Source organism: Podarcis erhardii (genome assembly GCF_964252035.2).
Source record: "Podarcis erhardii genome assembly, chromosome: 2".
Classification (NCBI taxonomy): domain Eukaryota; kingdom Metazoa; phylum Chordata; class Lepidosauria; order Squamata; family Lacertidae; genus Podarcis; species Podarcis erhardii.
Genome location: NC_138498.1, coordinates 63,109,149 through 63,127,253, shown reverse-complemented (window position 1 = coordinate 63,127,253; position 18,105 = coordinate 63,109,149). Strand labels below are relative to the sequence as shown.

General features: G+C 38.4%; 1 protein-coding gene across 3 annotated transcripts in view; it reads left to right on the top strand.

Moving 5' to 3' along the window:
• The window catches only part of RNF130 (ring finger protein 130), a 43,058-nt gene that overhangs the window by 7,451 nt on the left and 17,502 nt on the right, over positions 1-18,105 (top strand). The window contains exons 2-8 of one of the 3 annotated variants that reach the window (XM_081851467.1): positions 3,055-3,246; positions 5,458-5,708; positions 12,287-12,358; positions 13,132-13,214; positions 14,668-14,764; positions 15,378-15,582; positions 17,940-18,033. In XM_081851467.1, the coding sequence (XP_081707593.1) occupies positions 3,055-3,246; positions 5,458-5,708; positions 12,287-12,358; positions 13,132-13,214; positions 14,668-14,764; positions 15,378-15,582; positions 17,940-18,033 (994 nt within the window). The other 2 variants (XM_081851469.1, XM_081851468.1) reach the window with 2 other exon arrangements.

Here is an 18,105-nt window from a genome sequence, read left to right as displayed (position 1 = left end):
ACTCAGATTAGATGTTTATTTTATTTGTTTATTGCATTTATATCCCACCTTTCCTCCAAGAAGCTCATAGTGATGTATATGGTTCTTCCTCTCCCCTTTTTATCCTCACAACCCTGTGAGATAGGGTTGAGAAACAGTGACTGGTGCAAGGTCACCCAGTGAGCTCCATGGATGATTAGAACTCCAGAAGGAATCTGCTAGCAGAATGAGGAAGGGAGGCAATGGAGGGGGGCAATTCTCCTCCCTCTCATAGCTCTCAGCCTCCCCCCCCCCCCCCCCGCCGCATCTGCTTCAGGGGATTAGGGATCCTCAAACAGATGATGGCATGGGACCTGTAGTGGGGAAGGGAATTGTCATCTTCCTTCATTTCACTGACAGGTTCCTTTCATTGGTGACCAACATTCTTTACCAACCCATTTGTGCAGTTTTGTAATATGTGAGCTTTCACCATTTCATCCATACATTTGTAATCTGAAGTGATACAGATTGTCACATGGGCTGGATGATTCTGTATTTAAGTAGTCAAGAAAAGGTGTTTCAGGGAAACTTGTTTACAGAAAAGTGCACCTGCAATTTAGTTAGAGGCATGTTTGATTCCCTCCACTCCTGAAATTTATATAATGTGTACATCTCAGGTGTGGATATTTCCAGAGTGGTAAAGGTCAAGAGAGCCATCTGTAACAAGAAGCATCTGATCAGCACTGTCTGCTAGCTGGTAACCAAGATGTTGCAGTGTTATACAGAATACTGTACTACTTTGAGATTTAGATTCTCCTTTGGAGTGGATTATGCTCCAAAATTCTGTGGACTGAAATTACTCCCCCCCCCAAAAAAAAATTGCAACTGTCTGAGCACAGTTTTGCTTCAGCTTACATGCTTTTCTGCCAAGTCTTTATTTCCTGTAGCTCAAAAGATGACACCTGGGGATTTCTATTTTTCTCTAATTAGCACAACTATGCAAGTTTGCCAGGTGTAACCTCAAAAGTTTCTCACACATAACACATAGAAAATGCAGAAGATTTTGCTTTAGCAGTTACAATAGCTACCAGAAAATAAGCAGTTGCATACTTCATTGGAAGTTCTTGGAAGGACTAGGAAGGATACTTAATAGGATGGTGAAATCCCATTTTCTGCATGTTTTGTGGGACAGACCAGTTTCTCCAAATAATCCACTATTTGTTGAGTATTAGAGCATTACAGCAACTTGTTGAGTACTTGAGTATTACAGCATCACCTGTGCTGTAGGCATTGAACACCACCACTGAATAAAAAAAGAATTAACCAACTTGAAAGACAAGACCTTAGATAGCAGTTTTGCATGCAATGTTAGATCAGATTCTAAATAATATTAAGTTTAAGTGGCTTAGCTCTAAATGTTCTGAGCCAGATGATCTTTGAATGTGGCCGCTTGAAAAACTGGAAAGCATAGCAAATTCACTGCACCCAAGAAGTTCAGAATTCATTGTGAGTGAGCTAAGGTAGAGGATGGTAGAGCTAAGTACAGAGAAGGTACTTGAATTTGAAATAGACTAGGTTGATGGAATTTGGCACTTTATTGAAAAGAGAAAACATTTTATATAGTAACCTTTTGTACGATTGTGAAATGACATAAATGACTTCAGATCACATATTTTTAAATAAGTGATTTGTATAAGCTTGAAATTACTCTTAAATTGCTTTTCATTATGCCATGGAGACTTTCCAGCATATATATTCAGAGTCCTCAGCTTGAGAAAAATATACATTAGAAATGGATTCTAAATGACTGATCATAGATGACAGATGATAATGGACAACTATTGACAATTAAACTTGCTGACATGGTTGTCTGTGTCCTTTACAATGCTGATTGATGTGTCTGGCACTCAAGGTGTATGGTAGTATCCCTTAGTTCCAGTAAATATTGGAAGATTCTATGAGAAGCTATGAAGAGGACAGAGATTGCCAGCCTCTTTGCCTTCCTGATACATGTAGAGGCACAATTAGACATTGTACTGATTCAAAGCTACCATAAAGATTGACCATTGCATCTTACTAAATTTGCCATATCAAGTTGTATACATTTTTTTGGAGGGGGTCTTTCTCATTTTTTTAAATCATTGATATAGTTAATAAAAGCATACCAAACTATAGCAAATAAAATCTTTTTTTGCTCTGTTCTCTATACTGCATATTCTTAGTTTATAAGCTAGCTTTTACAATAGGACTGTCTCCCAAGTATCAAGCAATTGGTAAAAGGTAAAGGTAAAGGACCCCTGACAGTTAAATCCAGTCACAAACAACTCTGGGGTTGTGGCGCTTATCTTGCTTTACTGGCCGAGGGAGCTGACGTCTGTCCACAGACAGTTTTTCCAGGTCATGTGGCCTGCATGACTAAGCCACTTCTGGTGAAACCAGAGCAGCACACGGAAATGCCATTTACCTTCCCGTTGGAGCGGTACCTATTTATCTACTTGCACTTTGATGTGCTTTCGAACCGCTAGGTTGGCAGGAGCTGGGACCAAGCAACGGGCGCTCACCCTGTTGCGGGGATTCGAACTGCCGACCTGCCAATCGGCAAGCCCCAGGCTCAGTGGTTTAGACCACAGCGCCACCCGTGTCCCTATACCAAGCAATTGGAGCACCAAGCAATTAGAGATTTTTAAATAGAGGTTGGATGGCCATCTGTGATTCTGATATTCCAGGTAGGGGTTGGACAAGATGGCCTTTTGAGTCGCTTCCAAATCGGCATTCAAAATTCTAAATATATACATAAATTTTGGGCAACTTAAGATGACAGCGGTACATGAACAAATTTATCCTAACGTTTTGCCATTCCTCTGACCAGGTATTGAAAATATTCACTAGTAAGTATTCTGGAACTGAAAAAAATCCTTAAGTGTAATGATCATAATGATCAAATATGGTTAACACTTAGAGATTATTATTTAGCTTAAAAATTTGGGTTGTGCAAATTGTTCTGGTCTCATAACTAGACAATAATTTTAGCCAGTGAACTGCTTTTTAGATATTTTTATCAACAAACTTTAACTCACATCTCTCTCCTTTTTTTAGTTTCAGATCGTTTAGGCTGTGATCCACGAACTCGGTTTCCAGTTCCTACAAACAAGCAGTGGGTTGCCCTACTGCAGCGAGGAAATTGCACCTTTAAACAAAAAATCCTGCGGGCAGCTTTACATAATGCTTCAGCTGTGGTAATTTACAATAATATGTCAAGTGAGGAGCCTGTCACCATGACTCATCCAGGTAAAAGCTAAGATACCAGATATTCCTTTCTCCTCATTTTTTTCTTATTTCTCTTATGTTGTAAGACTTTTTAAAGGTATTTGTGGTTTGTTTTTAGACATGTTCAGATACATCATGGTGGATAGTTAACAGCGTTTTGTCTTTTTTGTGATTATCAAGCGTGGAAGTTGGTCATTCATTCTTTGATTTATAAAAGTGCTGGATAAAGTGCTGAGACTGGCAGTCTCCACTAGCTGCATGACCATAGCATATTGCCATGTCTACTTTATTTGTGACAGAGAAGAAAATAATGTGCTTAGTTTAATGCCTGTAACAAAAACTAGATGGGAAGAAGGATAAGTATACGGAGTATGGTTTGTGCAACAATCCCTTCCAACGGATATTTGCATTTGTGTATTAGCTGTGCTCAAATATTCTACAAAACATACATGATCTATAGAAACCCTTCATGGCAGCTTTCCATTAGCATAGTATCTGAAAATACAAGACTTGGAGCCCATATTGCGCTGTTGAACTATGATAGTATACTATTTCTCTGACAAAGGGAAATCTTCAGTTGCATTCTTCCTAGACATAGGTTAATGCTGGAAATCGTGCTCAGCCAAGTATTAGTTGCATATACTTTTAATCTAATTTTTGGTTAGTCCTCTCCTGTTGTACCCTGGGAGCTGGCATTGAGGTATCCATTGGATTTGCTGTAACCTTCAGCCCTGGCCTGCTTCTTTCTAAACCTGCTTGTTTGCCCCTCACTGGCTGATCTTAACTGCCTTAATGTAATAGGGGTAGTCGAGTAGACAATAAATGCTAGGAGCTTTTCCACTGCAAAATGCAGTAAAATATAGAATAGTTGGCATCCAGTAGTAGACAACATTCAAGTAGACTATTTGCTTCTGGTGATATGTTTTTAGCTCTGGGCAAACCTTCAGATTCAGAGCCAGCATGTACCTGAACACCAATTGCTGGTGGTGTAATAATGGGGGAGGGCTGTTGTTTTTGTACTCTGTGGGCTTCTCAAAAAGCATGAATGCATAAAATAGACATTACTGGCTAGATGGACCTGTGACCAGATGCATTATATTCAAGTTCATAGTCTCCGAATGCTACATTAAAGCATCTACAGAAAGGTATCAAATACTTATTAGTTCCCATGGTTGCCTTCTAAATTATTGTTACCTGGACTTGTGTAAGGGAGAAAAATATAGTTGCTAGGTTATTTGTGGCAATTGTTAAAAAATTAAGATTAGAGTAGATAAGCAGCAAGAGAACTGTGACAGACCAATTGTTTGAGTACATCATTCTGTCTCCAGCATCAAAGAAAATGCTTCTATAGCTCACAATCGGGTGTGGTAGAGTTGTCCAGTGTTTTCACCCAGTATCTGTTAGGCAGAGATATGCTGTACACAGGAGAGATATATACAACATTATTTTAAGTTTCCTTTCTCAATTTGCCCAATAAGCTCTACCAGTAAAATTGCATTTTTTTTATTGCTGCTGGATGGTTTCATTGAATTTTACTCTGGGACCTTCAGTTCTGTTTCTTGGATTGAGTGAAAACCAAAAACCATCACTAAATCACTAAGCTAGTGATTGTGTATTATATCCAATGTTGGTTATGTTTGGAGTTCACTCATTTATATCAGTGGAAAATTGTTGACCATTAATTTCATGAGATTAACTCTGAGTATGACTTAGTTGCTTAGTTGGATATTATCCTGTATACTTGGCCCAGTGGAGCATTCATTACTTTCTAGGTCACTCAAGAAGGAATATGATTATATTTTCATTTACTCAAGGGTGAAGGTATAGCTTGGCCAATTCCTTTCAGTGTTTTTGAATTTCCTTTAGCCTCAGAACTAAACTGCTATATTTAGGAGGAATATAGGTGCTTTTTTGTCTCACTGCTTTGTACTTGGTAGATATCAGTATGATTAGTTCATATTTGTGTTGTTTTGAAATTAAATCATTTTGAACTGATGTTGGTTAAGAGATGTGCATGTAAAAAAGTGCTTGTAAAATCATGTTGCTTTCCTAATTTTTTGAAATTTGAGGCTGCTAATGTCATACTGTTTTTCATAATTCGGGATCAGCTTTTTGATACCTAACAGTTTGTTTAAATGTATATATGTACAGCCAAATGATTTGCTTCTTAATAAACATACATGTTATGTCAGATGTTGATTCATTGTTTTCTTCTGCTTATTCTTTTGATAGGAACTGGAGACATTGTCACTGTCATGATCACAGAATTGAAGGTTAAGGAGATTCTGAATTACTTGGAGAAAAATATGTCTGTCATTATTGCAATAGCAGTTGGAACCCGCTATCCAAACAAAAACTTTAGCCGTGGTTCTCTTGTCTTTGTATCAATATCGTTCATAGTTTTGATGATAATTTCTTCAGCATGGTTAATATTTTACTTCATCCAGAAGATCAGATATACAAGTGCACGTGATCGGAACCAGGTAACTGTCTTTTGATTCTTCATTTCAAATGTGTAGGGTTTTTCTTTTGTGTTGATAGATTTTTATTAAATGTTTTTGTAACTTCTTTTAACTACTATACACCATCCTGAGTGCTATGACTACAATGGAAGGGTGGGATATTAATTTCCCCTTCTAATTAAATTATAAAGTTAATACATGCAACATGTGAGCTGTTTCATACTGTGATAAAATATATTTCGGTATTTTGCAGAAGGTCTTTATCATATGCAGTTATACAGTATTAAAGAGAATATAAATGGGCCTGCACTAAATGTTGACCCATATATATTTTTAAGACAAAAGTAATACTTTCTGGAGTAGGGGAGAAAGGGGATATTTCCTGTAAAACCCTTAAACTTAGGTGAATGTTCAACTTGTTTTGAACTACTTTCCTGATCTGTTACTTTTTGCCTTCTTTTTTTTAATGACATATTCTGGTGTTACCTAAAAAGGAGGTACCTACAAATAAAAACACAGATTCTTCTCACCAAAAGAAGACAAATACAGCGCTTGGAAAGAGTTCAGATTTATTGCATGCTGCAGTGTGAATAAAAAGACCCAGTTGGATAACTGCCAAAAGAAACTGGGCCCTCAAACGCAGGGTTCACAGAGAATTTATAGCGTTTTAGAAAAATATGCAATTATGGCAAAAGCTTAAACTATCCTACTTGGCTATCTTTATGTGTGTTCAAAATATGCTCTTATCTCCATATACGGTAGCTTGGCAGCAAGTTGTAGTTGTGCCTGTGAGAACCTGTTTATGCAGACTCGGCACTTAGCAGGCTGTGGTCAGTTGTGTAAGCATAGTGACAGAGGATTTGAGCATAAGTGCATGCTGTGCTGTGCTGTGCTGTGCTGTGCTGAGCTGAGCTGACTTGAGGGTCTTGACATCTGCCTTAGGTCATGACATTCACCTGGGTCCCAGGTTATGACACACAGGTATCACTGGGAATGGTCATAAGTGTTGTCCCAGGCAGGTGGGATTCAGTTAATGAGAATTACGTTACAGTGTTGGGGTTAGCCAAACTAAGTTGCTTGGTTCTAATATCACTGAGGGCAGCCTTCAAGAATTACTTTGCTCTCTCTGTTGGTGAACACAATCACTACCTCTAGTTTTAGTTTGTAAACTAAGCTATTTAAGTTTCCTCTGGATTCCAGAAATCTCTTGAGCAACATTCCTCTTCAGCCAGGCCTTTGGCTTATCAATATTCTATAGCCTTTTAAATGTGTCTGTGGAAAGGGGTGTGTTCTTGTTTTGCTGGGTTTTTTAAATAATTAGTAGTTACTTGTTTTTCTACTGTATTTTATTTTGTGAACTGTCCTGAGATCTATTGAGGGTGGTATACAAATCAAATCAAATCAAATAAATAAATAAACAAACATGACATAACTAAACTGCTGCTGTTTGTAACCTTCATTTTCATTCATTTTATTTGTATGCCACTTTCCACAAAAAATCATGCTCAAAGCAGCTTACAAAATAATAATAATACCAGGAGTACATTTCAAACAAGTACTGCAAAAATAATTTCATAATAACATGAGAAACCAATAGTAAATATAGTAACATACAAAAAACCACTTTTCAAAAATATAACAAGATTACTTAAACAACATGAATCATCCAGTAGCAAAAATAACAAGGGAGCATCACTGTTTCACCTTAGTCCTAGAAACACTACTCCCATAATGTGCTGGTTTTAAAAAATATGGACAATCTTCATATGTCTGAGAGTCTTAAGTAATGGAAGACTAGATCTTCAACATCTTTCTGAAATGCAGTGTGTCATTTCTTAGGAATTAATTCCAGTGTAATATGCTATAAACCATTCGGGAGTTGAAATGCAGACATTTTCCTCCAGTTGGGAGCATTGTAAATTGCCAAATATTATTAACAAGATTTTGTTCTAATATAAATTGTTGAGTGACTGCTTGTTTATGGTGTGTGTGTGTGTGTGTGTGTGTGTGTGTGTAACTATTCAGTATTTCTCATTCATCTTTATGTTTGTAGGTAAACTGCATTGGGGGGAATATAGGTGTGCCTTTATTTGGGGGTTCTGAAAACAAGGTCTACAGAGCTATGGAAAAGAATATTTTTTTGGATTGAACGGTAGCTCACTGTTTCCTATTGCAAGGCAGGGCAAATATTTTTCTCAGCCTGGATTTTGAAATGAGGCCTTTAAAAACTTAATTTTAATGTCTCATTTGCCACAGTGGAACAAAAGGGTAGTGCCCAAACAGGACCTGAGAAGCTAGACATTGTTTCAAAATATTGGTTTTAAATACCGGTACATCAGCAGAAGGCCAGTGAATACATTTCAGCTTATGAAAGGTACAATCTTAATAATATCCAGAAGAAATTAACAGCACATTATACATATTGAGGAAATAAGGAACAGTATGTGAAAATAATAATTTCATGGAAAAACAAAATGAATATGAATATGCAATTTTAGTTTAATATTTAACTTTAGTCAGAGGAACATAATTCAAATTAACTTTACAAAGAATCATGATGGCATGCAAAATGAATCATTTTTAACTGTTATGCAACTCTATTGTTTGTTCCTCTAAAACATTCACTAGTCCAAATGACCTAAAAGCTGTGCTATGTTTTAGCCATATAGGCACTTGTTCTAAATACTAAGAAAAGAGAAGATATAGCAAATAGCTACCAATCCAAACAGGGTAGTAGTCAACTAAGTTTTACCCAGAGTAGACCCATTGAAATTGATGAACATGACTAAGCCAGGTCCATTTCAGTATGTCTACTCTGAGTAAAATTTCACTGAATACAACCCAGCAGTTTCTGTGGGTTCAGGGAAGAACAGAGAGATCCTGTTGGCAGGATCCACATGATGGAGAGATGCTTGCGGGGTGGGGAGGTGAAGTATATCTCAGCTTGGAACAAGCAAAAAATATATATATTCAAAGATGTCCAAATGCTGGAGCTCAGGAAAAAGCCAGTTCTTTGTAGTAATTACAAGGAACAATTCTAGTAAGGGAGAAGTAAAAGCTTCCCAAAACAAGTAATTAAGATTAACTGGAGCTGTACAAAAAGTATTTGGAAAACTGGTATGAATAAAGAAAAAAATCCCAGTGTAAAATTACCATAAACTGTAAGAATGAAATCTAAAAGCAAAGTTCTCTTCTGCATTCTAGAGAAAAGTTACAGCAGAGAAAGAAAAACTGCTTTTGTGAAATAGAGATGAAGCTAAGATGGGGTTTAGAGAAGAATCTGTCATTTCTCTGTTTCCCAACATCCCCAAACCTTTTCCTGCTCACTGGTTTATTTCTTTATTTTCTTTCCTCACAACTTTAATTTGTTTTGTACTGGTAAATGACAGGTCATGGGGCAAACACTTGCAGAAACAGAAAATCTGCTCCAGCAAGTCCCCCAACTCTCCAGGGAGTTGTAAGGGGAGGAAAGGAAGGGGAAGTCCCACTGTGCAAGTGGAATGGTTCGCCATTCTGTTTGAATTCCATCCTCTGTACCAGGGGTCAGCAAACCCCTGCAGGGGGTTTCTGTAGGGAGCCGGTCCACTGTCTTTCAGACCTTGTGGGGAGGCGGACTATATTTTGGGGGGAAAGCCCCCCCCCAACTCTCCCCTCTCTTCTCCACAGCTCCGGACGAGCCCTGGTGGCTGCTTACCTGTGCCTTGTGAGTGGCAGGGGTTGGCGGCAGCCGTGGAGGGACAATGAGCAGCATGATATGGCTGGCTCCAGAGAGGGGCTGCTAAAATGGTGCTCGTGGCTCAACAAAGCCCAGCCCCCTTCCTCCTCTAGGCAGGGCGGGGAGAAGCCAGGAGGGAGGGAGGGAGGAGGCGCCGCTGCAGTGTGGGGGGGGGGATGGCGCAGCCCGAATGATCAGAATCCCCACCCCGATCCACGCGGCGATTCCCAGACCATCCGCGGGCTGGATCCAGAAGGCAGTTGGGTCAGATCCAGCCCCCGGGCCTTAGTTTTCCGACCCATGCTCTGTACAGTCATACCTCGGAAGTCGAACGGAATCCATTCAGGAAGTCTGTTCAACTTCCAAAACGTTTGGAAACCAAGACATGGCTTCAATCGGAAGCCGCATTAGATGTTCGAGTTCCAAAGAACATTTGCAAACCAGAACACTCACTTCCGGGTTTGCAGCATTCGGGAGCCAAAACGTCCTTTTATCAGATAAGCATAGTCACTTTGCCCTGTTGTACTTGAAACACCCAGAAAAGAGGAGGTTGTGAGATACTTTCTGTTCTGCTTCATAACCTGTGTGTTTATGCGGCTTCGTTACTTTTGTATTCCAGACTTTTGACAATGTTACAATTCTCTTTTTTACCTTTCTTGTATTTGGCAGTTGAAAAGCATAACAGATAGGCAACTGATTGGACAAAGTAGCAATCCTATACATTAGCAATTTCTGGATTTCAAAAATCCACACCTGAACAGTTGCTCTTTAAGTAAAAGTCTTTAGACCTTTTTCCTTCAGAATTTTACAAAGGTCAGGAGAAACTTGATAAAACTTTTATGTGGTTTAAAAGGCTTGTCTTATTAAAATTTTATGAAGAGGTAGCAACAGCTAGAGCACAATTGGAAAAGCTTAGCTATTTTATATAAGGGGGGAACAGCTGCTAAGTGATAGGATAACTGTGCATTTTAAGTCTGTTGCTGACTTCACACAATAGTTTGGAAGTAAACTACTGCTTCTGAAAAAAGGTTAAATATCATGAAGCTTGCTTTGATATGCCAATGATGCATTTTACAACTCACATGTATTCTGGAATCAAAGAAAGCATTTAGCAATAGACTGGGCTTGGTCTGTACTCACAGCCAGTAGTTGGCAAAGTATATATTCTACATCGCTGCCTTGAGTGAGCAGAACTATTGAACTTTTTGGTCATTATTGAACCAAATATGTAGTTAAAATAGCCAGCTTTGAAATTTTACTGTGTCTTAGGTTAGGGAAAATGTAATGGAAATTAATAAACAATACCCACTTCTCTTTGCCATTTTGGGATGACCATTACCCCATTATGAGACTGACTAAAATATTTAAAACCTTTTCAAATGAAAGCTGTGGTGTTTATTACTGGGGCGGGTTCTGCTGCTGTTGATCTTTCGGTTTTACTATTTTAAATTGGGCTTTCAGCTGTTTTGTTTTTTAGTGTACTTCTAGTTTTGTAAGCAACTTTGCATTAAAATGAGTTGGAGTGTAAATGGTTCTCTCCACAGTACCATCCGTATAATATTGGATTAGTAAGAGACTGTTTGGCTTGTTTGCTGTATTGATTGAAGCATACAAAGGGCAGTCTTACTTAGCTTTTTGTTGCAGGAGACCTGCAATTGGCTTATCAAGAGGCTGGCTGGATTTTAATGTGTTGAAATTATATGGCAATGTTTAGGAGTGGAAGTATGCTGAAAACACTTGATTTTGGGACCTTTTTGCTTTTCTCTTTATAGCCTATGTGACTTTACAGTGCTGATGAGCTTCCTATTTTTCTCATATTTGATGGACAATGAGAAAAATAAATGATACATACTTGAATAATGTAGGAGACATCCAGAGGCACAAACAAGCAGAAGCAGGTCAAAGTATTTAGCACAATGGATTAATATGTTCTCCATTTCATCATCCTAAGCGTCCAGTTGAATGTAAACATTGGAATGGCCTCTGATTTGGCCCTTTCCATATGTTACTTTGAAATATGATTCTTTTGATTGCTGATTCCTCCTTCCATTGTGCCCCCTGAAAGGCTGATCTGGAGGGTTTGGGCACCCTTTGGAACAGAATGGGAGATGCTGCAAAGGGCTGAAGGGGAAAGGGGAAATTAGTGCAAGGCCCCCCTCCCCATTCTAATAGGTAGCTTTATCGTATCTGGAGCCTTTCCATAGATGGAAGGTGCCTTTTTGTTTGCTGAAAGGGCACTCAGGATCTATCCCCCTATAAAGCAAAGAAATACATCTAGCAAAGATTAACACAAAATTGAATCTCTCTTTACATATTATTGACAAACTTGAGAAATTAAAAAAAATTGGAGATTTCTGGTTTCAGGTGTTTCCAGAATAGCTACAAGATGATATCAGGAAACATCTCTGTAACAGCATACTCTTCTAAATAACAACATAATTACAGTAGCTTAAAGAGCAAAAATGCTAACACATTGCTTGATCCTCACTGTATAAACCTAATCCTCCTCCTGTTGGGAGTCCTGGTTACTGAAGCAAGGAAATGTGAGCTTGTTCTATTCAAAGTGACCTGTCTCAGAAATCTATTGAATCACTTGGCAGCTGGCCATTCTCAATTGCCTTGGATAATATTGTTGAAGGTGAATCTGCACTTTAAGCGTAGACGTTCTTGCTTGCAACTAAAAGGGATTCCCATAAAATATGAGCTTGATGTTTATGGCCCAAAGAGACTTTAGTTTTGAAAGTGCCATGAACTGTGCACCTGGTACTCTTCAGAGTATAGTGAACAAGCTGTAATCACCATTTTAGTATATAACCAAAGGAGATTTAAGAGGAAGAAGCACAGTTTTTCCAACACCTAAAAACTCTCTCTGTGTTTTATTCAGCGTCGACTTGGAGATGCAGCAAAAAAAGCTGTTGGTAAATTGACAACAAGAACAGTGAAGAAAGGGGATAAGGTATAGTCACACAAATGAAATGTTAGTCACATTTTTTTCTGGAGAAAAGTATTAACGCTTATCTGCACAAGTCTGTTTCCCCCCTCGATTTATCCCAATCCTTTTGGTTTGTGGAGTGTGGAGTCTTCCACAAAAGAAGTTGTTGAGCTTTTTTTGGGGGGGGGAGGCCAAAGTTGTTGAGGGGGGCAGAGAGTTCTTTCACTTCCAACGATAGGGATCCAGCAATCAACCGCGAACATCCAGGAATTTACCTGTTGATCGCGGTCAACCGGTTGGACATCCCTGATGTAGATAATGTTTTTTTGTTTGTACCCGGCCCATCTGACTGGGTTGCCCCAGCCACTCTGGGCGGCTTCCAGCATATATAAAAACATAGTAAAACATTAAACCCTATACAGGTAAAAGTGTTGACGCTTAGGGAGCTGAATACCAACACCTTACCCGTATGGCAGTTTTTCGTTTTCTTTGGTATATATGTAGAAAAGGGAAGAGTATAATACCATGAGGAAAAATGAGAAAGGGTGGGCGGGTCCCCTCTAGTCTTCTAGAATAGTGGTTCCCAATTAGCTAAGTGCTGCAGAACCCCTGTTTCTCAAACCCCAAACCCCCGACTTTTGAAAATGTTGATATCTCTGTTTTAGTTTTTGTTATGTGAATGGTACCACCATACCGCCAACATATCCCAGCACCAAACCAGGTCATGTGTCTTACTACAGGATTTCTGTGACTGTCTGCTCTAGAGATTGGTTGAATAGTCACTTTGTTCATTTTAGGAAACGGATCCAGACTTCGATCATTGTGCTGTTTGCATTGAAAGTTACAAGCAGAATGATGTTGTCCGCATTCTTCCATGCAAGTAAGCCAGTAATTCCTCTTTCCCTTTTGAGAGTGCTTTACCCTTGAAAATATATGTCTTAGCTTCATTATCCTTTTTGTCACTCTTGGGTTCACTCAACACATTAGAACTTGTGTATTAATTTTATGCACTTTTGTGTGCACACAATTTCCTAGAGTAGTGTGGGAGAACTATGCAAAAAGGCCTGGGTGGTGAAAGATACTTAGTATAGTCTGAAAAGAAAGTGGTTTGTGAATTAGGAGAATAGATGTGGTGGTGGTAGTCAAATAAGACAATCATGGTACCCATGAAGAATTTTCTTGGTGACTCCCAAGGCGCTCAAACTGATCTCTGAATGAAGATGGGACCTGTGTGTGGCCTTCATATTGCAGAGTACTTCCTGTAGCTGGAAAGACCCACCCCCTTCTACTCTTAATTGGTTGTGAAGGCAACCCCTCCTCTTTGAAGGAAATCTTGAAAGTGCCATGGAGGATGTTTGAACTAGTTTGTGCAGTGGCCTGGAAAGGGAGAGGTAGGGTGGTGGCCACCACTTCTTTTATTGCCCAGAAAGGCATTTTATTTTGGGAAGCAGGAGACAGAAGCAATGGGAATGTATGTGGTATCTACGTGAGAAGGAAAGGGGCTTTCTTTTTCACTAAAGAGCACATAAGAAATGCTGGAATCTGAAAAGACTTAGACTAAAATGTATTTAGTGTATTTGAATATTAATACATGATGAAATTAACAGTGGCAAGACATGTTACATAATTACAATGAGCTTGGATCTCAGATTATTACAAATCTGACATCCGTTCACTTTCCTTATTAAGTCCATTTGGTATTACTGTATTTAGTTTATAATTTAAGTATTATTTTTCTGATCCATATACTTTCTCAGTATACCAAAACTTACAAGGATTTGACATCATGCTGTTGATCTATAATTTTTTTTAACAAATGCACCTGAAGTTTTTTATTCTTCTTTCTGCCCTGTGTCCTCCTGTCTTTATCTGAATCTTTTGAGTGGTCATCTTAATATATAGCAAAGGACACAGGCATTGAACTGCATAAATAACCCAGTTCAGTTCCCATGTTCCTTGTTATATGCACACACACTAAAATGGAAGAGGAACTAAATAATGTTATGGTATGTGTGTGGCTGTTACTTAAAACCCCTGAAATTGGTATGTTCTGTACAAAAATGTAACGCAAGCAGAAGTTATAAGTGAAATATGCAATCCATACATTCTCAGAAGATCTAAATGTAGCTTTCCTATTAAGGAGTTAGTTGTACATTAAACCCAACTCAAGGGTGATTGCCAATTTATTCGAATTCCCAAAATAAATTGTTCAAAATTCCTAATATTTTTTCTTATTATGATCTCTCCAGTATGTCTGGTGTTATTAGTAGTTTTGCAACAGTATGTCTGGTGTTATTAGTAGTTTTGCATTTGTTGTGCTACTCTGTTTTCAGACATGTTTTCCACAAAACCTGTGTGGATCCATGGCTCAGTGAACACTGCACTTGTCCTATGTGTAAACTGAACATTTTGAAGGCTCTGGGAATTGTGGTGAGTCAACTCTTATTTAAACAGTAAGGAATGTAGAGCTTTCCTTTCCAAAATGATCATAAATCAGTAAAGTCAGGTACAAGAGGACCAGAATTCCAGGGTGTTAGCCATTCTTCCTTTCTTGCATGAAATTGCAGTGTTCCAATTCTAAATATTGGAAGCATCCTTGGTAGTGGGTGTAAAAGGACTGTGGCAGAGGCACAGAGTGATTGGTGTCAGCATTGTGCAAGCCCTGGGTGTCTGCCTTCCCATTAGTATATTGTGTTTGGACCTACCTACTATCCCCTCTCAAGTATATTTGTCTCTCACTATTACTTTTGGAATTGGCTCTTTGTACAATTTATCATCTGGACACTATCAGAATATCTTATGGTGGGATTACTGAATCCTTTGATTGGATGTGTGGCTGACTGCTTGACAGTCCCTGTTCCAACTGGTTGCTGCTCAGCAGTAACTGCTTCTTCCTGTGAATCACATTTCATCATTGGTCACTATTGGATGCTTGTGCATCCCTCAGATAGCCTTCTGCAGACATTTTGCAATATCTCCTTTATGATTTTGCCAGAAGCTTACAAAAAAGAAATATATTAACTTTCCAACACTGTGTTTTCAGACAAATGTGCCATGTGCTGACAATATGGCCTTTGACATGGAAAGGCTCACCAGAGGCCAACTAGGCAACAGGAGATCAGTTCTTGGTGACCTTACCAGTGACACCTCACTCACTCTTGAGCCCCTGCGTACTTCTGGAATATCACAGTTTCCACAGGATGGGGAGCTGACTCCAAGAACAGGAGAGATCAACATTGCTGTAACTAGTAAGTGAAGTTTGGTTTTAATTTGAGCATGGTAGGTTTCATGTTGCTTTCAGATTTATGCTCTGTTACTATAACATGCATGAAAGTTTTCTATTAGTTTTAAGTGACAGTGAAAAAGGATCATATTGAACATCAAGACAATGAACTTGGAAATAGCTTTGGCAAAATCTTTTTCAAAATTAATTACCAAGTAAGAAAATAGATTATACAAGTCAATTATTTAAATGGCTAACAGTTAAGATGGTTAAGTATTTTAACAATTTTCCCCGTCAGTGAATTATGTTTGCAAATCATAATGGCTGGATCTAGAAATTCAGTAGATTGCTCTAATTATATCTGCCATCTTTTTATAATTATTTTTGGGCTTGATGCAGTCTTCAAGCAGTTTATAGTTTGAGTGCCATCAGAAAACCACATATGCCAATTGTTTATGAAAATCACGTATGCCAATTCAACAATCTACCTGTCAACACAACCTTGCATTAAATGAACTCTGGAACAGTGATCTGTGTTGAGCTAGCTGTTTGGGGTATGATTTAGGCAAAAAGGAAATCATAGTACCAGGTCCTGAAAGTGAAAGAACCCTTACTGGATATATAAATAAGAATTTTGCTTCTGATTCTGTTGCACAGTCTAAGCCCCAGACAGACGGTGTTAGTCCTTACTTTGTTAAATTCAGCTGCAACTCATCAAGGGTAGAACTTGCATATTTCCTGGTGCTAAGCATTGTTTGGTCTGCCTCATGATCAGTAGCAACACATGGCTTTTCTTTCTTTCTGCCTAGCAGGCCTGTGCAGAGCTTGTCTGAGACCTGGAGTGGAAGTCTTGTTAGAATAAACTCAAATAAAAAAGCAGTCGATCCCTGGTACTGACAAATAAGGATGAAAGTTTCTTTTAGTCCTCTATTTGCAAACTTGGTGGTTATGTGAAGTTTTACTAACTAAATGTCTTTCATACACTATAAATGAATTGGTGGAACCTGGAGATATGTGGGAACACCTGAGCAGAAGCACTTGCATATTATTTGACCAGTAACTAAGAGAAATGTTTGTGCCAATGTGACATATACTACCACTCTGTAGTTTGGGAGACTGCCAATTTTGACAAAAGAGCTGGGTTTGCCCCTAACATTCCCCATAAGTCCCACACATTTATTTAAAAACTTCAGGCATGGAATTAGTGCTAGCGGGTTTTGCTTTGTTATATTCCCTCAGAAGTTGGGTTTGCAGTGTTATCATATTCCTATGTGTGAAGAATTTCATTTGTCAGTTAAATATCCCTCATGAAAATTGAGACTTACCATTGAATACTTTCTACAGTCCTGGTTCTATAATCTTAAAGTGGGATATATATCTTATAGTGACTTTGACCATCTTGAGAATGAGCAGTGGTAATGCACGCACCCTGTTGTTGTTGGTTTTGATTATTGCTTTCAGGCCCAGAACATGTCTAAGAATGGATTGACAATTCTTTTTCATTGACCGGAAAGACTTATTTAATATTCATAACCACATAACTGTGCATTTAATATAGGTTAAATCCCTGTACAAATGCTGCTGGTTGTGAGAAATACACATGTACAGCTATACATACACCTTCAAAAACAAGCATATTAACTTGGCTTGAGTCCTGTTGCTTTTCCAGTCTTTTAAAATGGAGATCATGATAAAGGAGAAGAAATTCATGCAACATTTCAAGCACTGTCATCTGAAAACTTTTCTGATTTATTTTAGTTTGTGTACATTGCACACATTCCTATGCCACAAAAAGTTAAAATCAAAGAATGCACCTAGTTAGAAATGATGTCCAAAACAATCACATTCCTTTAAAAAAAATTAAGATGTACTTTTGTGTGATATTTTTAGACTAAAATTATATTTCATTTTTTATTATTAATGACTCCCTGCTGAATTCTGCCTTTTAAAAGTGCTAGAGCACTTTATTTGCGGATAAAGGAGTGGAAGAGATGATACAGGGTCTCTGTGTGTGCTGTCATATTTCTTTTAATACAGGTCTCATTTGGAAATAGTCTTATTCCTTAACTGCAGGTAAAAATTTTGCTTATGCTTTCCTTATTTTGCATTTTACTTTGATCAGTCATTTATCATTAATGTCTGGACTCTGTGATCAATATTATTGTATCATTCCTCTTTTTCTCACTTCTCCCCATAACCTTGTTTGCTGGCCTTCTCCATTTAGTACCTTCTTTGCCTTCTGCTTTCCTCTGGAGCTTCACTTCCTGGTGCCCCACATGAGTAGAATTATTTTCTTCTGCTTCTGATCTTTGAGGGCAGTTGCCATCGATTTGACATAAGCCTTCTTCCACGAGTGATTTCCTCCCTTTCCTTTGTCAACAGAAGAATGGTTTATTATTGCCAGCTTTGGCCTCCTGAGTGCCCTTACACTTTGCTACATGATCATCAAAGCCACAGCTAGCTTAAATGCTAATGAGTAAGTAAATGTTCAGATTGTGAGTGTGCCTACGCATACGGCAGCATTGTAAAGAAATGATGAGTTGAAGAA